Source organism: Rhinopithecus bieti, unplaced genomic scaffold (genome assembly GCF_001698545.2).
Source record: "Rhinopithecus bieti isolate Rb0 unplaced genomic scaffold, ASM169854v2 scaffold_3040, whole genome shotgun sequence".
Lineage (NCBI taxonomy): Eukaryota > Metazoa > Chordata > Mammalia > Primates > Cercopithecidae > Rhinopithecus > Rhinopithecus bieti.
The window spans coordinates 10,234,113-10,254,167 of record NW_016804657.1 but is presented as its reverse complement, the minus strand read 5'-3'; the positions used below and the strand labels follow the sequence as shown (position 1 = coordinate 10,254,167).

Genomic DNA, 20,055 nt, shown 5'->3' with positions numbered 1-20,055 from the left:
TGTTATTTGAACAAATAAACACAGGGCAAAGGTTAACAAATTTTTGCCTTCTACAGCCAAAAGTAAAAAAATAAATAAATTTTGATACCTGGCAGGAAATTATTCCATTACAGGATCTTTCCCCCTTCGGGGAGTGCACTGCTTCTTCTAGGGTCCTCTTATAATGGTTCAGGGAGGTGGGGATTGAATTGAGGAGGGGAGTGGGAGGAGGGGGAAAGTATCAGGGTGTTGTCATCACTTTCTTTTAGAAAGTTTCCTCCGCCAGCCCCGTGAGGAAAGAGCACCGTGGAAAAGAGAGAGGATCTTTTCCACTGGAGGGGAGCAGACCTGGTGGGGGCAGGGGAGAAGCCTTCAGGGAGCGCTTAAAAACGGCCCCACGGGAATGAGAAGCTGGGTCTGTTCCCTTCACTGTTTTTCTCAAGGCTGTTCGTGCCACAACAAATTCCGGATAAGCCCCAATTTGTTCAGCGAATCCGGCATCAGCTGACTGCCTTCCCAGGCCTCTCTCAAGGTGCCTGCAAAACTCTACTCATCACACCAGCTGCGGCCACCACTTAGCAGCCTCTCTTTGCTTCCCTCCTGCTGCCTGCACCTTCTCAGCAAGATGTTTAGGGGCCCTCAACCTGGTTGGCATCCCTAGCAGAACAACATGTGCCTTTCGGTGTCCGTGTGCAGGGGAGAAAAGCCAGCATTCATCTTAGCTCTGGAGACAAGAGGCCTTGGGCCTGGCCTTCTATCCACACGGGAGCTCACTGTGGGGTGTTGGTGCTGAAACTGCCTCCCTCAGCCTCAGTCAGCCTCAGCAACCAGAACTTCCCATACGTCCTGCATCAGAGGCCAGGCCTGTCTCCACTAGGGAAGCATTTGAGCACAAATAGGATATTAAACATATTCGACAACCAGGTTGTCAAGGGCTGACCAACTGAATGGACACTGCCCACACCCCGCACACCAGCTGGGCATCAGCACTGGTTCACCCGCAGGGCATTAGTCTTTGCCACCATTGCATGTGCAGAGGCCCCTGGCTCCCTCCAACTTCCCTTATTCACCATCTTTTATACTGAGCCCGAGGCCTTCCTCTGGCAGCTCTGGGACACTGATGCCTGCCTGCTCTGAGCAAAGCCCTCTCCCCTATGTAAGGTCAGCACACAAGGGAATGAGTTGCCAATGACTCTGTCAACATTTTCACCCTAAAGTCTACAGATATCCTGCAAATAAAGACTTTGCCTGTGGGCAAAAATTCACGCAGGGTGACCTAGGGCAGGAAAGAGGATGGCAGATTGGGCAAGAATTGGGCTATGATACACTCATTCAAACGGGAATACTCAACATGTGATGTTAAAACTGATGCAAAGAATGGCCCCGCGCCACTGACTGTGAGACAAGCGCAGGCTCTAGGGAGACACACTGATCACACCTTCAGGAGTCAGCACGCTGAGGCAGATTCTGCAGTGGCCCAGCTTTTGCCTGTCTCCACCCTGAGCTCACAGCCAGCCTTCTGCTTCCCAGCCAGTGTGCACAAGAATGAACTTCTACTCTAAAGGGGCAGTGAAGAGATGCCGCATGCCACAGAGAGCACGAGGGAGTCCATGGCACCCTTCCTGTAGCACTAGCTGGATTTTTCAAAAATTTCATTGTATATATTTGAGGGATAGAACATGATGTTGTAAGATACATATACGTAGTAAAATGGTTACTGTAATGGAACAAATTAACATGTTCATTATTTTACAAAGTTACCCATCCCCACTGCCACCATGGCAAAAGCAGCTGCAATCTACTAATTTAGGAAAAATCTTCAGTAGAATACAATATTATTAACTATAGTCCTCATGTTGTACATTAGATCTTTTGACTTACTCACCCTACGTATTTTCTACTTTACATTCTTTGACCTATATCTCCCTAGACACCCCCCTCAACTGCTTTTCCAGTCCCCATGTCAATATATGTGACTTTTTTTTTTTTGATTCCACATATAAGTGAGTACATGTAATAATTTTCTTTTTGTGTCTGGCCTATTTACTTAGTCATCAGGGAAATGCAAATCAAAACCACAGTGAGATACCACCTCCTATCTGTTAAGATGGCTATTACCAAAAAGACAAGAGATAGCAAGTGTTGGTAAAGATGTGGAGAAAAGGAGAACGTTTCCGGACTGTTGATGGGAATATAAATTGATGCAGCTATTATGAAAAATATCACGGAGGTTCCTGAAGAAACCAGCTGAATTTTACAATGATTCCTGCCCTTTAACTTTGGGAGAGGTCATGTGGACAGCCATGGGGCATGTGATACCATGAGATCATCCCATACCCTCGTTCATGACCCAGTCTAGGAAGATATTTTGAGATGCTCAAGTAATCTGGGTTTCTAGTAGTGTTCCGACCACGTTAGTGTACAGAGCATGATTTGTTTAGGGGCTGATGAGGAAGGAGGCTGAGAGGCTAGACAATGAGCTCAGTTTTTAACTGAATTTTTAACTTCATCAATTTCAGCCTGTTTTTCTACCCATCATTGCACTCAAGTGACCTCGGCAGATACCATGTGAGGCACAGGTATTTTTCCAGTTGGAGAGAATGGGTTGTCTGATGTCAGGACACCCAGTATCTAGATCTGGCTGAACATAATTGTAATGAGGTCACGTAGAGAACTCTTTGGTTCATGGGGTTGGTTCTATGTAAGGAATTGAGACCTGCCTGTCTGCTCTCAGACTAGCATAGGACGAAGAAACCAATGTTCACCAAGTGCTCCTGGCACTTCCCATAAGTCACTGTTTAATCCAGTAAATTCTCATTGCAGTTCTGTGAGAGGCACCATTAGCCCTCCCACAGGTGAGGAAACAAAGGCTTAGGAGAATTAAACACTGAACTCATGGTCAGACAGCTTCCAAAGTTGACCGTGGCATTCACACCCAGGCCCATTCCCTTCAAAGTTAGCTACAGCAAGGACAACCCCTCTGAGCTCACTGCAGACGCTAACACAGCCCTTAATGCTGGAGTTCTTACCGACGCCTAGCTCCATCACAAAACGAAGGAGGCCAGAGTGCTGGACTCACCCCTGCCAGTGCCAAGCAGCTGCTCCATGTCAAGCTTTCTTAGCCAGGCCAGGAATCTCAGAAACAGACACTACTGGGCACACACTAAGAATGGATCATCCCTTATAAATGGGGGAAAACACTCCCTGAAGTGAATCTTTTGGGTAGAGTGCTGTTTAGCTGTATTTTTCATGAAAATAATCTTTCAAAAAAAAGTGACATGTTCATCAACCCACACTGAACTTGCTTTGTGAACTTGCCAAATATTCTCATATTCCCATGATTTTACGCTTTCTTTCCCTTATGAAATCCTTCTAAACATCTCCCAAGACACCAATATCCTCAGCTCAAATAACTTCCTCCTCTGGACTCAAGAGAATTTCCTATACACCTCTGTTGTAGCATCACTCACTGCTTCCAGTGACTTCTGCATGCTCTGTCCCTCCCACCAGACTTCTATGGAAAAAGGGTCAGGTTTGAATTCTCCTCTTAAAGTAAAGCATCACCTAGCCCAGTGCCTGGTACATAATGCTGGGCTTGTGTGTTGTATCTTACTTACTAATGTGCATGTACATTCCCAGATGGAAGGGATCTGAAATACCATAGCACTGTGAAATACATTGAGCTGTGTAAAAGTGCCTCTGAGTAGCCTTAGACAGACAAGAGAGGGGTCATCTTCAAAGAACTCACAACCAAGCCATTTGCCCATCCTAGTCTTCCCCCACACCCACTACCCTCCCCCAGTCTAAACCGAACCCTACCTCTGCCTTTGGACGCCCTCTGGTGGCTCTTTAGGATAATGACCACACAAAGACGCAGGAGGAGTTGGGGGTTGGCTCTTTATTGGACAGTTACTGCTGTACCACAGGGTCAGAGTGCAGTGTAAGCAGTGTCAGAGGCCCGTGTTCAGCCCAAGAATATGGATCTTCTCTCCCTGTTGATCACAGTGGGTAGGTTTCTTCAGAAAAGCCCCAGAGGCGGGGACCAGTGAGTCAGCCCCAAGGTTAGAAGTGGAACTGGAAGGCCTCAGTCACGTGCGGCTTCCAAGCTTCCAGGCTGGGCAGCAAGGAGGAGATGCCCATGACGTGCCAGGTCTCCCCATCTGACACCAGTGATGTCTGGTAGGACAGCAGCCGCACGCCTGCCTCTGCCAGGAGGCCTGGAAATAGAAGAAACTCCTGGATGGCACAGGGCATAGGGGAAAAAGGAGCGAGGGATTGGGAACAGAGTCAGAAGTTCTAAGCTTCTGTGATCAAAGGTGCAATGAGGGGACGATGGTCTCAGAGTCAAAGAGCTGAGATGGGACAGCCAGAGGGCATCTGCCCAGCTTCCATGGATATTCCTGACTCTCTGAGAACACCGTGACCATCAGCTGTAGCTCTTGACTTTCTGATTGCCAGTTTTAGCCAGCCAACAGCAAGGGAGAAAAGCAGGAAAGTTCCCTTGGGCAGCCAGCAAGAATAGTGAAATTAGGCCCTTCAGGGTTTGAAGGCACACCCTCCGCCAAACATGGATGTGCAGCCCAAGTCCCCGCGGAATGGGGCAGGTCCGAGATGCCCACCATGGCTAGAAGCTTTGTAGGCTTTGCTGCAGCTGGGCTGGCCACCAGGGACGGCCATGGGGCCAGCAGGCAGGAGTAAGAAACCTGCTCTCAATGTCCCTGAACTCCTGGGCTATGGCTCCATAGGCAGGTCCAGTGTGCTTAACACGGCGAGCTGGGAACCCACAACTGGGCAGGAATAGAGTCTCTGGCCCCACCCCTGCCATGCTGCTCTATGACCCTGGATAAGGCACTTTCCCTCTTTGAACTGAGTATCCACTCCCTGAATGTTCTGGAAACTGGCATGACAAACTCCCCGTATGGTGCAGATCCAGAGACACCCTGGGGCATGAAGAGGGGCTAAAGGAAGGTGGGTAGGATCCAATTCCAGGGCAGACTCCACCCCAGCCTCAAAGACACCAGCCAGCCCTACAAGGCCCTCCTCACCAATCATGGTAGGCAGCATTGCAGGGTCAGAGGTCTGAGTTCGGAATAGGAGCAGGGGCAGGCCCCTGCGGAGAGGCACTTCTGGCCTGAAGACAGCTCCATTGAGCCCCTGCAGTACAGGTGTAGTGCCCTGGACCAAGCCCACAGCCTGGTAAGGGGCGCCTGCCAGGGCCACGGCCAGGAGGCATTCCCCGAAGCCTTGCTCCCCTGGTGCAGCAGGGCTGTGAGAGGTGGTGACCTGTGTGGAGAAGGCAAGGTGACAGTTACTCTTCCTGGCTGCACCACGCCCACCCTCCTCTCTTGGCCGAATCACCTATTGGTAGGATGTAGGGCTCCAGCACGGATAATGTGCTCAGTAATTCAGGACCAGAAGGGAGAGGGCAAATGGGCCAAGCTGTGTGCCCTTCGGCATCAGCTTCCTGGAACAGCCAATGATCTCCTTAAAGAGCGGGCAAAGAGATCTGCCAGGCACGGATGAAGGCTTGGAGGGAAATAGGGAGGAAAGAAAAGGAGGGAGGCAGGGCTATGAGGAGACTCCACTCTGGCCCCTCCGGCTCTGACACAGCTTCCTGCATAGCATCAGTGGCATGACTGGCATGCAGGAGTAGAGTGGAGCAGATGGGTGAGGACATGGAAGTTTTACTGCCTATCCCTTCTGCCAGCTCCCACTGGCTGAGCAACAGGCTTTGAAACAGACTTTGATCTAAACAGGGAACCAGAGGGGAAGGTGCCAATAGGAAGCCGTGCGAGGCAGTAGGACATGCTGCTTGCTCCCAGAGCTTGCAAGTGAATCAAGAACCCGGGTGCTATGGCATGAGTTAGGCAGAGTCAAACATGGCCTGGCAGCCATGTCGGGCAGTGGCAAACACACTGGCTCATCATTTTCTTTGGCTGTGAAATGGGGACGTTGCTACTGCCTCCATTCCCACAGCACTCATACACAAAGCAGTGCCATTAGCAACACTCGGGGCCAGGCAGTGTCTCCATTTTGCAGATGAAGAAACTGCAGCTACCCCTCACAGGTAGACAGGCCGATGCAAGGCTGGCACCTAGGCCTCCTCCACTCAGCAGACAGGCTCTGGAAATGTGGGGGAGAAGACTAGTGCTGACAGGGATGGGGAGGTAGTGTCAGGGAGGGGGGCGCACATCGAGGCCAGCCTCTTTCACCAGCAGCTTGGCGTTAACCAAATTCACATCCGCCTGCTTGGAAGCCTCTTTCAGGAGGCCGACAATGACTGCAGGGCTTAGGCAGTTCCCAGCATTCTTCAGGGATGTTCCTGGTGACAGAGAGAAGCCACCATGAGGTTACTGTTTGTTGAGCACCACAGGAGGGGGCAGGAAGCCACTGGCACCTAGCTCTGGACGATGGGCTCCTCGCTACCCTGGGGACCCCAAGGGCAGCCTACTCCAGGCAGGTCCACTTGCCCTTCGGTGGGCTCAAAGGAGGCATAATCTGGGCCCAAGCCAGGAAACTCAGGATGTTTTAACCACCCTGAGAAACTCCTCTCCAAAACTCAGTCCAACTCCACTCCGCTCCCCAACCCTGCACCTGGCTTGGCCATCCTGGCCTACCTATTATTCTCCCAGGGGACACTGGAAAATTCCCTACTCTTACCCCTCCCTGACACTCAGAGCCTTGCCAGCCTCAGGAAATCGAAGCAGAAAGAAGCAACCGAAGCAACTGCTGCCCAGCTCCCTGCCTTGTTTCCTTCAGGGCTCAGACACCCAGGCCAGTGGGGACCCCCTGGCTCTGCCCTTCCCTGGTATTGTCAATGCCGGGGGTTTAGCTGCCCCCACCCTGCAATCTCTCTCCAAGAGTGAGACGCCCAACAGTCCATGGGGGAAGATACACCTCTACAGGGTTAAGGAAACTGGAGCCCTCCTTGGTCACTCAACCACATCCGCACAGTACTGGATCCACTGCAAAGGTGACCACAGCCTGCTCAGCAGCCCGAGAGGAGGACAGAGGGCACCGCTCTCATTCCCACTCCACAGCTGAGCAAACACCCTCAAGGGCTGTCAGACGGCCCAAGGGACCACCTTGGTTAGTCACAGAGCACAAAGTGTCCTCCTGCCTCCTGGTTCATCTGCCCCTAACTCTCACTTTACAACTGAAGAATCCAAGCCCCAGAAGGGAGAGTCACACAGCAGGCAAGAGACAGGGCCCAAAACCAGAATCCAGCATACTGTTGCTTAATGAGGGCCTCCCTCCAGCTATCCTACGCCCTCTCACACGAAACTCTATCTCTTGTAGAGGTCTCTCTTGTACCCAAAATATCTACGTCTTAAAATGCTACATAAACATGATTTTTGAATATTCAGTACATCTTTCCAATGACTTTTTCTACCCCTCCCTTTACCACTCTCTCACCAGTAGTAAGGGAGCTATACTCAGGGTCTAAGCCACCCCTACTGCCTCTCACTAACCCTGTGTCCTGTAGCAGATACACCCAGCAGGGCAGATCTCACACCCCCTCATCCCCTCCTCCCTCTCCTTCTGCAAGGTCCCCAGCTCACCCTGTGTTATCACCTGGATGGTCCCTTTGGGGGACCCAGCCCAGGCTCGCATCAGTGTCCCCAGAGCTTCTGCCAGACCAATCCAAGGCTTGGTGTGTGGAGAGAAGGCACTGGTAAGCGCCTGGGCATTAACCTGCAGAGGATGGAGGAGCGGGACTGTGGTCTGGAAGAGGCATTGCAGAGCCTGAATCAAGATCTGGCTGCCAAGACCCAGCTCCACAAGAAAGACAGTCTAGGGTCACTCATGCTTGGTGCCTGGTGGGTGACAACTTCCACCAGTCACTAACAACAGGACAAGGACTTGTTCCTACAGATGAGGAGAGCTGGAGAGCCAGCAATGGACACAGAAGGCCACAACCACTCAAAATTGTTCCTTTTGCCGAACTGTGTCCGCCCCAGCCCCCTCCATGGAAGTGGTGGGGCAGCGGGGGAAATCCATGGAAGTCAGCAGGGCTAGGACCAGCAGCATGCGAGGAGGTCAGCAAAGACGCTGACCTGTCTGCATCCTCTGTCCTCTCTGCTGTGTAGGCTTCCTCAGGATGGAGGGGGCAGAGAGGCCTGGAGGGCTGGGCTCTCAATCCAGAGGTGGGAGAGCAGAACCAAAATCCCTGCCTCTCCTGCCACAGTGCTGTCCTCACCGGCAAAAATTGCCCAGCTGAGGGTCAGCCAAGACAGCTGAGAACACCGAGCCCATTTCCCTGATTCTTTGACTCCATGGCCTCGGCCCACCCACACAAGCTGCAGAGAGGCTTGCGTCATGTTTTTCTGTCCTCAGGGAACTTAGAATTTAGGTTAAGTAGGAAGATTAGGATAAAACAAAACAAAACAAAACAAAAGAAAACAAACACCCCATGGGACTGAACCTTAATAACAAGAAAGAACGTGGTTCTCAGAATTGAGAAGGGGCTGGAAAGGCCAAGCAAGACTTCAAAAGGAAGCAGCAAGCCCCTGGAAGGAGAGCTATGCCTCCCTCATGCACCTGTGTCTCCCAAGAGCTATGACAACGTCTGGTACCCAGTGAAACTTAAGGAATATCCACAGACTGAATGAATGAGACAGGACTTGAAGTGTAGGTCAGGTTAAGCTCGTAGGAGACGCACATGCCAGGAAAGGCTTGACGGAAGCAAAGACATCTTATGCCATGATTTGGGGAAAACAAGGGGGTCAGCCAGCATGGAGGGTTCATTTGGGAGTAGGAAGGGCAGGCTGTCAAGGCAGGGTCTGAGGAGCTTACAGGGTGCAAATTTTCTACACAGGCCATCCCCCCAACCACGTCCCCACCTGCTGCGTCCAGCTGGCACCCAAACAGCACTCCTTCATTCCCAAGGCAAGTAGAGAACAAAGGAGCCTTTCTCTAGAGGCTGGGCCTGGGAAGGGCCACAATCTCTGCAGCAAGACTACGATATAACAGGCCTGAGCCGGGCTCTCTGCTGCCAAGGCCTCTGCTATCAAGGCTGGAGACGGGAGGCTCCCGCCCATCCACTGCAGAGAGTGCTGACTCAAGCAGATTTCCCTTATCTTTAGCTCCCAGGGCTGAATCTGTTCACCCACGCTGCTACCAGCCCCTACAAGATGCCGTCCTTCCTCTCCTCCCTCTGACTGCTGGCCCCCAGCCCCAGGTGGTGATACTTACAACCCCCATGAGAGATTTCCCCTTCACCATGTCCACGAACTGCACAGCTATCTCCTCCCCACAGCGGCTCTGCGCCTCCTTGGTGCTGGCACCCAGGTGGGGACAGCTGATGACATTCTCATGGTCGACCAAGGCCCGGTCCCGTGGTGGCTCCTGCCCAGAAAGAGATACCTCTAGGCTGGCTGCCACAGACTTGTCACACCCTCTTGGACCACCCCAGGGAAGGTTGGAGGGAAGGCAGTCAGGAGTGCTGGTGCCTTCCACTTCTATTTTGTCAGGGTGGTCAATGGACTCAATAATGGGTTTCCTCATGAATGTTCCATCTCAGCAGAGTGGACAGAGCAGAAAGTGTGAACCAGATTCAAATCTCACCTTCACCACTTAACCACCTAGGTGCCTTGGGGGTGAACCTTGATCTAAGCTTCAGTTTCTTTATCTGTGAAATGGGTTGACCCTATCTCCCTCATAACATTACTGTGGGGATTATGCACGTTTAACATGGGAAGTTGTCAACCAATGGGAGCTACTGTTGTTGTTACTGGGCTTTTCCCTGAAACTCACCCCCCTGCATCCATGCAGCACTTGCTGTCGATGTGCGTTGCTGGACTTTTAGCACAGTGTCCTGCTCTTCCCAGACACTCTACGCAGGTAACTGCATCTTGGCTGTCATCAGAACAGGTTGTCCAACTGTGGCACTTCCACCCCCCCCCCCCCAGGGTCTTTTCCACCCTTCTGCTCACTGAGAAGATTGCCCTTGGGAATGTTATTTAGGCATCTTCTGGCCATTCTCCTCAGGGCTCTGTTGGTCCCATTGAATTTTGACCATTTAAACCTGTGAGTCCTGGCCACATGTAACCATGTAACCCTGTGAGTCCTGTACCACCAGCAAATGGTACAAGGATGCTGAAGAGAGCAGGAGAAGATGCTATATTAGGGAGGATGGTGATACAAAGATGGACAAGGCTTGCCCTGCCTTCAGGGAGCTTATGATCTAAGAGTTGAGAAAGATGACCAAGGTTACAAACCAAAAGGCACTGTGTGCCCTGGGCTGGGAGTACACAACGAGGGCTACGGGGGCTCAGAGAGGGCCAGTGACCTTCCAAGGACACACAGCTAGTAACCTGCAAACCACAACTACCTAATCCAAAGTCCATGCCCTTTCCCATTCCTTACTGAGGGAAGATTCAATGTTGGGGGCAGGATCTTTCAGGAGAGGAGCCAACAGGATTCAAGTGCAAATGCACTCTTCCCTATTGGATCCGGTGTGAGGCTGAGCCTCTGCTCCCGCTGGGAGAGCAGCCCACCTTGAGGACCCTGGGGGAATACTGCCAGTATCCTCGGGCTTCTGTCCACCCAGGAAGAGAAGAAGGAAAAAGGAGTGCCCATGGACACTGAAAAGGACATCTTGGCAATGGGACTGCATATCCATCAGTGTCCCTTAACTATACGCTAAAGCCCCCTCTCTCCCTGCTCCAGACCCTCGACCTCAGAACTGATTTGTGGCTCTATCTTTGTCAATATGTTAGCAGTCTGAGAAGCCTGGAACCAGGAATTGGGTCCGCTTTAAAACCTGAGTTTTGCAGAAAACCACATAGCTGCCTCCATACCAGGCTCCGCAAGAACTCCTCAAACCACAAAGGTGTGTTTTCGGCAACACAGCTTTCACCTGTTTACCATGGATGAAAGAGACTATAAGCTAGAGGCCTTCTGTAAAACACCAGGCTTTCCTGCCATGGTCCTCTCTGCTCCCTATCTCTCCCCTCCTCCTGACTCTGAGGCTGCCAGGCACTTACTTCCGTAAACACGTCCAGTGCAGCCCCGGCACACTGGCCAGACTGCAGGGCCCGGAGCAGGGCGCCTTCATCCACGATCCCTCCACGGGCACAGTTCACCACACGCACCCCCTTCTTGCACTGGGCAAAAGTGTTGTCATTCAGCAAGCCTGGAAGAAAGTGAAGCATCTTCCTGCTGGGGCAGCACCAGGATCCCCACGCTCATCCCTGGCTCCCAGAGGTCTTCCCTTTCCTCGAGCCAGCTCTTTCTCAGAGCCTCTCTCCTGCAGGATGGCAGCTTCTTTGCTCTCATCTCTTCCTCCTCAGATGCTCTGGGGCAGGAGTCCCTGTTATGGATCTGGGCCAGACTCAGTTTAGAAACATCTTAGAAATTCTTGAGATATTACTGTTTCAAGTGGGTCTGGGAATCAGAAAGCCCTGCAGGGGCTGCAGAAAGCATCCATGGGGGTCACTGGTCATCCCTGTGCCCAGCTCACCTAGACCCCAAGCACTTCTAGCTGGCTCACTCTCCCCTATCGGATGCAGGGGTGTCTAACAAAGCATCACGCTCTGCAGGACCCAGGTGGACCTCTCCCTGCAGCTCATTACCACTGTCTGGAGAAGGCCCAGATGGAGGGCCCATTTGTTAACTGGTCTGTGGCTTCTGTGACCAATCCACAATGTAAGGACACACCTACCTGTCGTGGAGGGCAGGAGAGGAGTGTGCACAGTGATGAAATCACAGAGAGGCCAGATCTCCTCCAGGGGCAGCTGCTGAACACCAAAGGAGGCCGAGACCTCTGGGGAAATGATGGGGTCATACCCTATAGTCTAGTAGGAAGCAAGAGAGAGGGAGAGTGTCATTCTTAATTATTAGCAGTGTTATTATTAAGAATGGCAAACATTTTTTTGAGCATTACCATATACTAAGTACCATGCTTAGCTTAATTAATTCTCCAGTTAATTTACCATGCACTAAGTACCATGCTCCATATACTAAGCACCATCTGCCATATACTAAGTACCATGCTCAGCTTAATTAATTCTCATGACAACACAACGATGCTGGGACTGTTCTTGTCTGCTTGAGAGCTGAGGGAAGCAGGGCTTCCACAATGAGGAGGGGCACAACCAGAGCTCAAAAGAAGGTGCGTCTGCCTCCATGCTCTGACCACACACAGATGCAACAATAGCTCATGTATGTCTGGACAAGTTGGAGCTTGGAAGTCCTTAGAAATCGGGGAGCCCTGAGGGAGGGAGGGCAGTCATGTGGGGAGCGGACAGCCAGGAAAGGGAGGAGGAGAAATGGCAGCTGCAGCTGGAGGGTCCAGTCCAGAAAACAGACAGGTGCATCAGGTACTAAAACAAAGTGAGCAGAGGCGAAGGAGGAGGGCAACAGTGGTACAAGGCAGGACCCGGAGCGGGAGTGAGACTGCATGCCCTCTAAACCAGGAAGCCTGGCCTGTGTCCTCCCCCAGTCACTGCCCACTGTGTGGAAAGGTACAGGTCAGTTCCCCTGGACCTGGGTCGTCAATCCTAAATGAAGGAGCTGGGCGGATCATTGCAGCCATCCCTTACTCTCACGTGCAATCACTGGGAATTATTTGAAGAGAAATCCCCCTTAACCCCGAGAGAGAATATAAAGAGTGAGCCCAGGGTTAGACGAAAACAAAGAACACACAGCATTGTCTCTGGGTAGTGGAATTATTTTTCTCCTTTATGCTTTCCTGTGCTTTCAAGTTCTCTACTACATTATTCATAAATTACTTTTGAAATTAGGGATACAGAATAGATACTTTAGAACATAATGGGAAAGCTGGGTGCTATGGCTCATGCTTATAATCCCAGCACTTTGGGAGGCTGAGGCAGGAGGATCATTTGACCCCGGGAGTCGGAGACTAGCTGGGGCAACATAGTGAGATCCCACCTCTACAAAAAATTTAAAAAATTAGCCAAGTGTGGTGGCACGCACCTGTGCCACTCAGAAGGCTGAGGCAGGAGGATCACTTGGGCCTAGGAGGTTGAGGCTGCAGTGAGCCAAGATTGAGCCACTGCACTCTAGCCTGGGTGACAGACAAGATGTCTCAGAAAAAATAAATAAAATAAAATAAAATAAAAAAGAACATAATAGGAAAGAAGACTTCAAATTCAGTAATTCTAAGGCAGAAGCTAAAATGGTTATGATTAAGGTGAAGCCTCTGGATCCTTTTTTTCATCATTAGCCTTGTGGAATAAGGAAAGCCAAGTGACCCCACACCAACCATCAGGTAGGTTTGGCGGAAAGATGCTGCCTCGCCCATGCCCTATAAGAACGTTCAGCTCGGAACGCTGGTGGTCTTTTTCAGACACTGTGGCTTCCCTCAGCTCTAAGCTACTCATTTCTGGTGGGAGGAGACAGTGTCCAGGGGAGGAGATGGGATCCCTGCCATCCCCTGCCATCATTGTCACAAGTCTTCTTTGTCTGCTGGTCCTGAGGCCGGCCTGAACAATGGCCCTGTTCATCTCTAACCCAGATGTATTTTTTTTTTCTCATGTGGAGTGGGGAGAGGAAGGGAACACCAATAGAGATCACAAGGTCCAGCCTGACTGACGTCTACTCCATGCTCAGGAGCCAAGAACAACCTGGGGGCTGGCAGGAGGAAGGACCCTGCAGGCTGAGCCTGACCTCCTCCACAGACAGGTGCCTGGGGCTGGAGGGAGGGGGCTGGGGAGAGGAGCAGGTGAGCATCTTCCTCAGTGGTCAGCGAAGCACTGACCCAGGTTCCTTCTTTCACAGAGAGTATCTCATTTATCTGCAGATGACTGCAAGGAAGGAATCTGGCTGAGCAAACCTCTGTTCTCATTCTCCATTTCAGATAACCAGGGCAGAGAAGAGCTGAACTCAGCTGGGGGTTGGGGTTCTGACACTAGGAGACAATGTTGAGGGGATGGAAGGGGTGACAATAGGCCCAGGACACACGTGCCTGCCAGGGTCCTGATGTGTGCTGGAAAGGGTCAGATGTCCTAATATACAGACATTGGAGCACCTCTGGGTACACACAATTCAAAGACTACTCCCAGAGGGAAGCCTTGGGGAGAAACATGAAGGAGTCCCCTCACCTCAATCCCAGCCCCAGGCCAGACTCCTGATGTTGGGGCAACAGAGGAACCCTCACATTCTAAGCAGGACTCCAGAGCAGCTGGTGGCGCCTACCTGCCTGAGGCCACAGAAGGCAGCCCTGAGAGGCTGCTATGCTGGCTGCAGGGCCTTGCTGGCTTAGCAGAGCAAAGAGGAGAGCAAGGAGGCCTCCCAGTTCAAGAGGCTCTGAAGAAGAACCCTCACCGTCACCTGCTGTCTCTGCCCCATAGCTGAATTTTTAGTTTAGCATGGGAACTCTCCCTACCAGGGCAACGAAATCTTAAACAGAGACCCAAATATAAAAACAGGTCAATTCAAAGCTGCAGAGGTGAAGGCTCAAAGTGCCACCACCTGCTGTCTCCCGGGGCCCCTCCTTGCTCCCACCTGTGTCCTGAAGGCACCTTGCCAGAACCTGAGGCTCTGAGTTTGAGAATCACTGCTCTGGGCAGTAAGCATTCCAGGTATAACACATAGGCAGTAAGCATTCCAGGTAACACATAGGAGCTGCCTATCCTGAAGAGTGTCTGTCCTTGGAATAGCTAAGCATACTGGCATGGCACAGGGACTGTTTACCTACAATGGATCAAGAATAAAGTCAAGTGGTACTGGGCAAAGAATGCCAGTCTGGAAGGCTGAGCCAGAATTCACCAGTTAGTAGTCGCTTATCTTCAGCATATCATAGAACCCTCATGGGCCTCAGTTTCTTTATCTATAACCCTGGGATAATAATTCTGACCCCGCAGATTCATTTCAAGCACAGGAACTGACACAGCAGACCTCAGCAAACATTAGCTGGACCTGAAAGAATCTGTGATAACTGGTGCCTCAGGTTCAACATCCATCCTTCTGGGCTAAAGCTGGATTCATCACAATGCTGTCTACAAAGAAACTGTTAAGAGATGCTTGTCTGTTCCCTCTCCAAACACCTTGATAAGAAAGCACAAGGCTTGCTTCTTGATTGGTTTGTGCCTCTTAACACATTCTAAGGAACACACCAGCATGAATGAGTTGCGTCTTGAGGTCACAACCTGTTATTCAGCAACACTACTGAGAAAAAGTCTCACGCAGACAGAACAGTATAGAGCGTAAGACCTGTATGACTCAGACCACGGGCAGGCTGCAGGCTGATCAGGCCAGAGCGTGAAGAATGTCACTTCCCCTGCTCCGGGAGCCATACTTCTTTCAATGCTGCCAAATGTCAGGTTACCTTTTCTATCAGCTATGCCACTGATAACCACACTGCTCTTTTGTAAACCAAAGTCCTGCTCCCCTAGAAAAGATTTTGACAAGTGCTTCTACACCTAAAACTTGTCTAGCTGCTTTTTGGACCCACAAGTAGGGTGCAGAAGTGCAATCTAGCTAAATTTCCTGTGAGAGTGCCCACGCATTGTAGCCTTCACAGGTCTTTTCGAACCTGAGTCTACATCCTTGAAGTATTAACTACCTCTCCTTGCTTCCTGCCATCCACAAATGACACATGGTTCAGGCTGTTGATGAGAATGGTGGGCAAGACAGAGCCTGGCACTATCACATACAATCTCCTTCCAAACTGAGGTGGCCCATTCCACAAAGCACCAAGCACTAATCCCTTCAATAGCACCAAGCTCAAGGGGCTCCATCTGAACCCCGAGGGAATCATGAAAGATGTTTTACCGAAGTCCACATCTATAAACAATCTAAATGCCCATGATTGAGAGACTGGCCAAATAAAAAGCAATTTATCTGCACAACAAAATTCCACACAACTGTTTAAAAATATGCTAGACTTAGTTGTTCTGAGATAAACATGTTTTTTTCTTAACATCATTAAACAATATTCTATTCTTTGCAGCCATAGAATCCTTCCACAGGCATGGAACTGTATGCATTCTGTGCAAATGCATAGAAAAGTCTGGGATGACATGCTAAACTGATGTTTACCGTTCAGGTGGTAATCAAGTATAGCCTTGTCTATGTTTTAATTTATATGAGAATGCATTCCTTTATTACATGATTAAAATATAATTTTAAATAGTCTAGGTATATGACACCTACGGATTTCCATACTTTACCAGTTTAATAATGGTTTCCAAAGGCAGAATGAGGTTAGTTTGAAATAACTTGTGTTTAATAAACACTTATCCTCTTTTCCTGTCTGGATGCTTATACATCTCTTTCACAATATGTTCAAGAATCTTCCTTTCCTTTTAGAAAATCTTGTTCTCCAAGACCACTAGGACTGGTGAGCTCTCCGCCCTGAGACAAAATTCATCCAGACTCAAAAGTATGATAATGACGTGGTCGAGGTAAGCAGCTGAGCATGAGGAGAGGCCACTTAGGCCCTCCGGAATGATGAGGTCCAGGCAGCCCCGGAGGGGCTGAGGTGGGAGGCAGAATGATCCCAGCCATGTTTCAGGGCTTTACAAAGAGCATGTTCTGGAAGCAAGAGAGTTAAGAATGACCCTCCAGAGACATCTGGACAGAAGAAATGCAAAGTGAAGGCACCGGCACCCTCCATACCATGCTGGGAATGGGAATTAAACATTAATCTGCCCTGAGGCACAGATTAACACTGAAATAAGCAGGCCGTAGGCATCTCTTTCAATCAAACACATGCCCGAGAGGTGTCAGACATTTCCTGACACTGATGCTCAAGGTCCCAGATACTCCTGCACCTCTCGGAAGCAGCCCAGGGTAGAGAGCTGGGCAGTGCCAGATGGAGAGACAAGCTTACCTATCACCTCAATCATTCAGGAATGAGGTGGGGCTTTTCATTTGGTTTAAGTCACTGCCGAAGTCTCCATGATGAAGAATGTTGCTGAGCCAGGAATTTGATGGGTAGTGGTGCCACGGAGAAGGAAGGCCTGGGAAGGGGAGTCATGGGGAAGAGGACCCCCAGGGGAAGGGAGCAGGAGCCTTGGAACGGCCACTGGTTTGGAGCCTGTCTCCAAGTTACTGCTTCATCAATGAAATGCTCACCCATTTGGCTATGAGTGCTCTTAGGTTTACTTAACCCCTAACCTCTGCCTTTTAGATCAATATTCTCCATGGGCTAAACCTTGACCCTTGATCCCTTACAAAAGAGGATGGAGGAGGGAGTGCTCTTTGTGGCTTATGGCATCCCACCATCCCTGCACAGAGGGCAAGGTTGTGGTTTGTTTACATGATCAGTGATCCTGCTGGGCTACATTTGCCTCTCTCAGGAGTCCAGGGGTCAAGAATACATCTGGCCCTTCTCAGTGCAGAGGCTTAGGAAAGATACCTTGCTGACTTAAATGAATAAGGTAGGGAGTGGAGGCAGGAGGGAGAGGATAATATTCAATGTGTACAATGCGATGCGCACCAGGCTCTAGGCTACTGTCCATTTGCTATGAGTCCTTAGGCATAAGCTTACAAATTCTAGATGTCAATGTAAAATGAAAGGTTAATCTATTAAGATCCCTTCTAACTCTAAGAAGGTAGGAGGGATGTAGAAAAAGGGAGAGCTCCATAGCAGCTCTATGTACACTTTTCTAGATCTGACATGATCTGGTTGTCAAAACGAATTTCCTAATGTTTAAATAAAGACTCCCTGGCTGCCGTTTGACCCCATAATCCCTGTAATTCCCTAAAACAGAAAGTGAACAGAGAGATGTCCAATAGCAGCCTTAGTGGGTTCATCTCTTTGGCCTATCTGGGAAGCCCTGCAGATCCCCTCTCTTAGCTGAACTGCCTCTCTCATTTGCAGGGGCTGCTGGATTAGCCCAGGTGGATGGTACTGCTACAAATTGCAACTCTCCCTTAACCAGAAGCCTACTGAGCTCCCAGAGTAGGAAAAGGAAGAGGCCTGGGGGAAGACAGGAGTCAGGTGTGATTTCTGAGACAAGTGTGAGGTCTTCCAGCCACCATAGGCTCTACCATCATATCACAGTGTATATACAAGCATTTTTAAATATTTTCTGAAATACGGAGGGAAACTGGAAGGACCGATGGACAATGGATGTAAGGCTCTACTGTGAGGCCATAAACTTGTTCCTGTTTTCTAAATTATCACAGGAAAGCAGACACAACAAAACCAGGAAGGAAAGAAAGAAGGGGCAGGACACAAGCACCCTGCCTGTGATGTAGGATAGGTAATCAAGGAAGTGCAGCAACCTTGGTGATCCTACAGTCAACACAATAAGCCTTGGAATTCATATTATAAGTGAGCTCATTCAAGCAAAGCTGTCTTCAGTAGGGAACTTCCCATCTAGACAGCCTGTGCACTTTGATTTTTCCTGTCCTCAAACTGACCCCTGCTCATTATAATAGTAAAAAACACACTCCTGGGTGGAGATTTAAGATGCTGATAAGACATGTGCCGAATGAACAAGCATGTACAGCTACTACTCATGTGCACCCAGAGGACCACCCGAAACATGCTTCCTAGTAACAGCTCTTCCCACCTCCTTATGAATAATCACGTAAAACTCCCATAAAGGGAGTTTCTCCAGCAATAATCAACACTGCCTCATTCTTATGAGCAGCCCACCCTAAATTCTCTTTCTCTCAAGGTGTACTGTCTGCTCTGCACTGAACTTTCAAAATATTATTTTTCCTTTGCAATAAACTCCTCAATGCTGCACCGCGTCTCTTGTTTAAATTCTTTTAAACTAAGAAGACAAGAACCAAGGTCTCAAAACAGCTATCAACATCTGGTTCACTGGGACTCAGGGCTATTCATTCACCAGAGAGCTACAGGACCCCCACCAAGTATTCCCAGCTTTTGAGTCCAGATCAGCAGCCCAGTGTTCTCTCCCTCCTTGGCTTTAACGCTTATTTAGATGGGGGCTCCAAGAGAGGATCAGACCCTCCTAGAACAAAGCTTCTGACTTCTGCCCAGACATGCTGCCTTTTCCAAAATTGCTGCAGAAAGTCCCACATCACAGGGTTCCAGCAACATCCTACCTTCATCCCAAAGGACTGCATCCGGGTAGCCACCTCTCTCCCAATCCTGCCCAGGCCAAGAATTCCCAGGGTCTTTCCATTCAGCTCTGTTCCCATGAACTGCAACCAAACAGGCAAAAGGAAAGAAGCTGAAGTCAGCAACATGAGTGGACCCTGGGCCCTGAGCCCAGGTGGGGCGAGTCAAGGCCGCTGCTCACCTTCTTCCGCTCCCATTTGCCATCCTTCATCGAAGCCGTTGCCTGGGGAATCTGCCTGCAAGGATAGACACAGGTTCAGAGGGTCCACTTGGACTCCCGCCAGCCCAGGAAGGAGACACAGCAACAGGTTTGCGCAGTCACTGCCCTTAACAGCCACTCCCCCAAGAACTGGGTCTGGGGGTTCAGGTTCAGGAACACTGATGTGGGGTAAAGGGAAAACAGAAGAGAGAAACCCTTGGCAAGATCTGCCTTAGAAAGCCTGGGATTTCTGTGACCAGTCAGGCGTCTGGGAGGAGGTACGGATTCCACCTCAGCCACTGAGGCATCAATCAGAAAGAGTGTTTTACTTTAAGCGATTGCCAATCCTCCAGGGTCTGTAGGGATAACTGAGTGGGGTACTGGGCAACTCTGATGACATCGAGTACTCCAGAAGCTCAAGGAATTATTTTCATCTTCCAATCTCATCCAGCACCATAACCTAAGACGTCTTCTATTATTATGAAGAGAACACCTAATGACCTATGCTTCCTTGAGAGTTTCTTAACTCCGAGGGTCTTAGACTAGTCTGGAGTGGGTGGGTGGATGCCAAAGCTTAGACACTTCCATTCTGTCCTGAACGCGTGGTCCCAACATTTTTTTTTTTTTTTTTTTTTTTTTTGAGACGGAGTCTTGCTCTGTCGCCCGGGCTGGAGTGCAGTGGCCGGATCTCAGCTCACTGCAAGCTCCGCCTCCCGGGTTTTACGCCATTCTCCTGCCTCAGCCTCCGGAGTAGCTGGGACTACAAGGCGCCCGCCACCTCGCCCGGCTAGGTTTTTTTTTGTATTTTAGTAGAGATGGTGTTTCACCATGTTGGCCAGGATGGTCTCGATCTCCTGACGTGATCCGCCCG

General features: G+C 50.1%; 1 protein-coding gene across 2 annotated transcripts in view; it reads right to left on the bottom strand.

The window, feature by feature from the left end:
* Positions 1–3,859: 3,859 nt before the first annotated feature.
* Positions 3,860–20,055, bottom strand: part of PHGDH (phosphoglycerate dehydrogenase) — a 31,122-nt gene continuing 14,926 nt past the window's right edge. The window contains exons 4-12 of one of the 2 annotated variants that reach the window (XM_017869854.1): positions 19,167–19,221; positions 18,970–19,068; positions 11,645–11,777; positions 10,968–11,116; positions 9,175–9,327; positions 7,542–7,674; positions 6,171–6,301; positions 5,025–5,262; positions 3,860–4,196 (exon numbers count right to left, since the gene is read on the bottom strand). In XM_017869854.1, coding sequence (XP_017725343.1) covers positions 4,042–4,196; positions 5,025–5,262; positions 6,171–6,301; positions 7,542–7,674; positions 9,175–9,327; positions 10,968–11,116; positions 11,645–11,777; positions 18,970–19,068; positions 19,167–19,221 — 1,246 coding nt within the window. In that variant the 3' untranslated portion in view covers positions 3,860–4,041. The remainder of the gene's footprint in view (positions 4,197–5,024; positions 5,263–6,170; positions 6,302–7,541; positions 7,675–9,174; positions 9,328–10,967; positions 11,117–11,644; positions 11,778–18,969; positions 19,069–19,166; positions 19,222–20,055) is intronic. The other variant, XM_017869855.1, reaches the window with a different exon arrangement.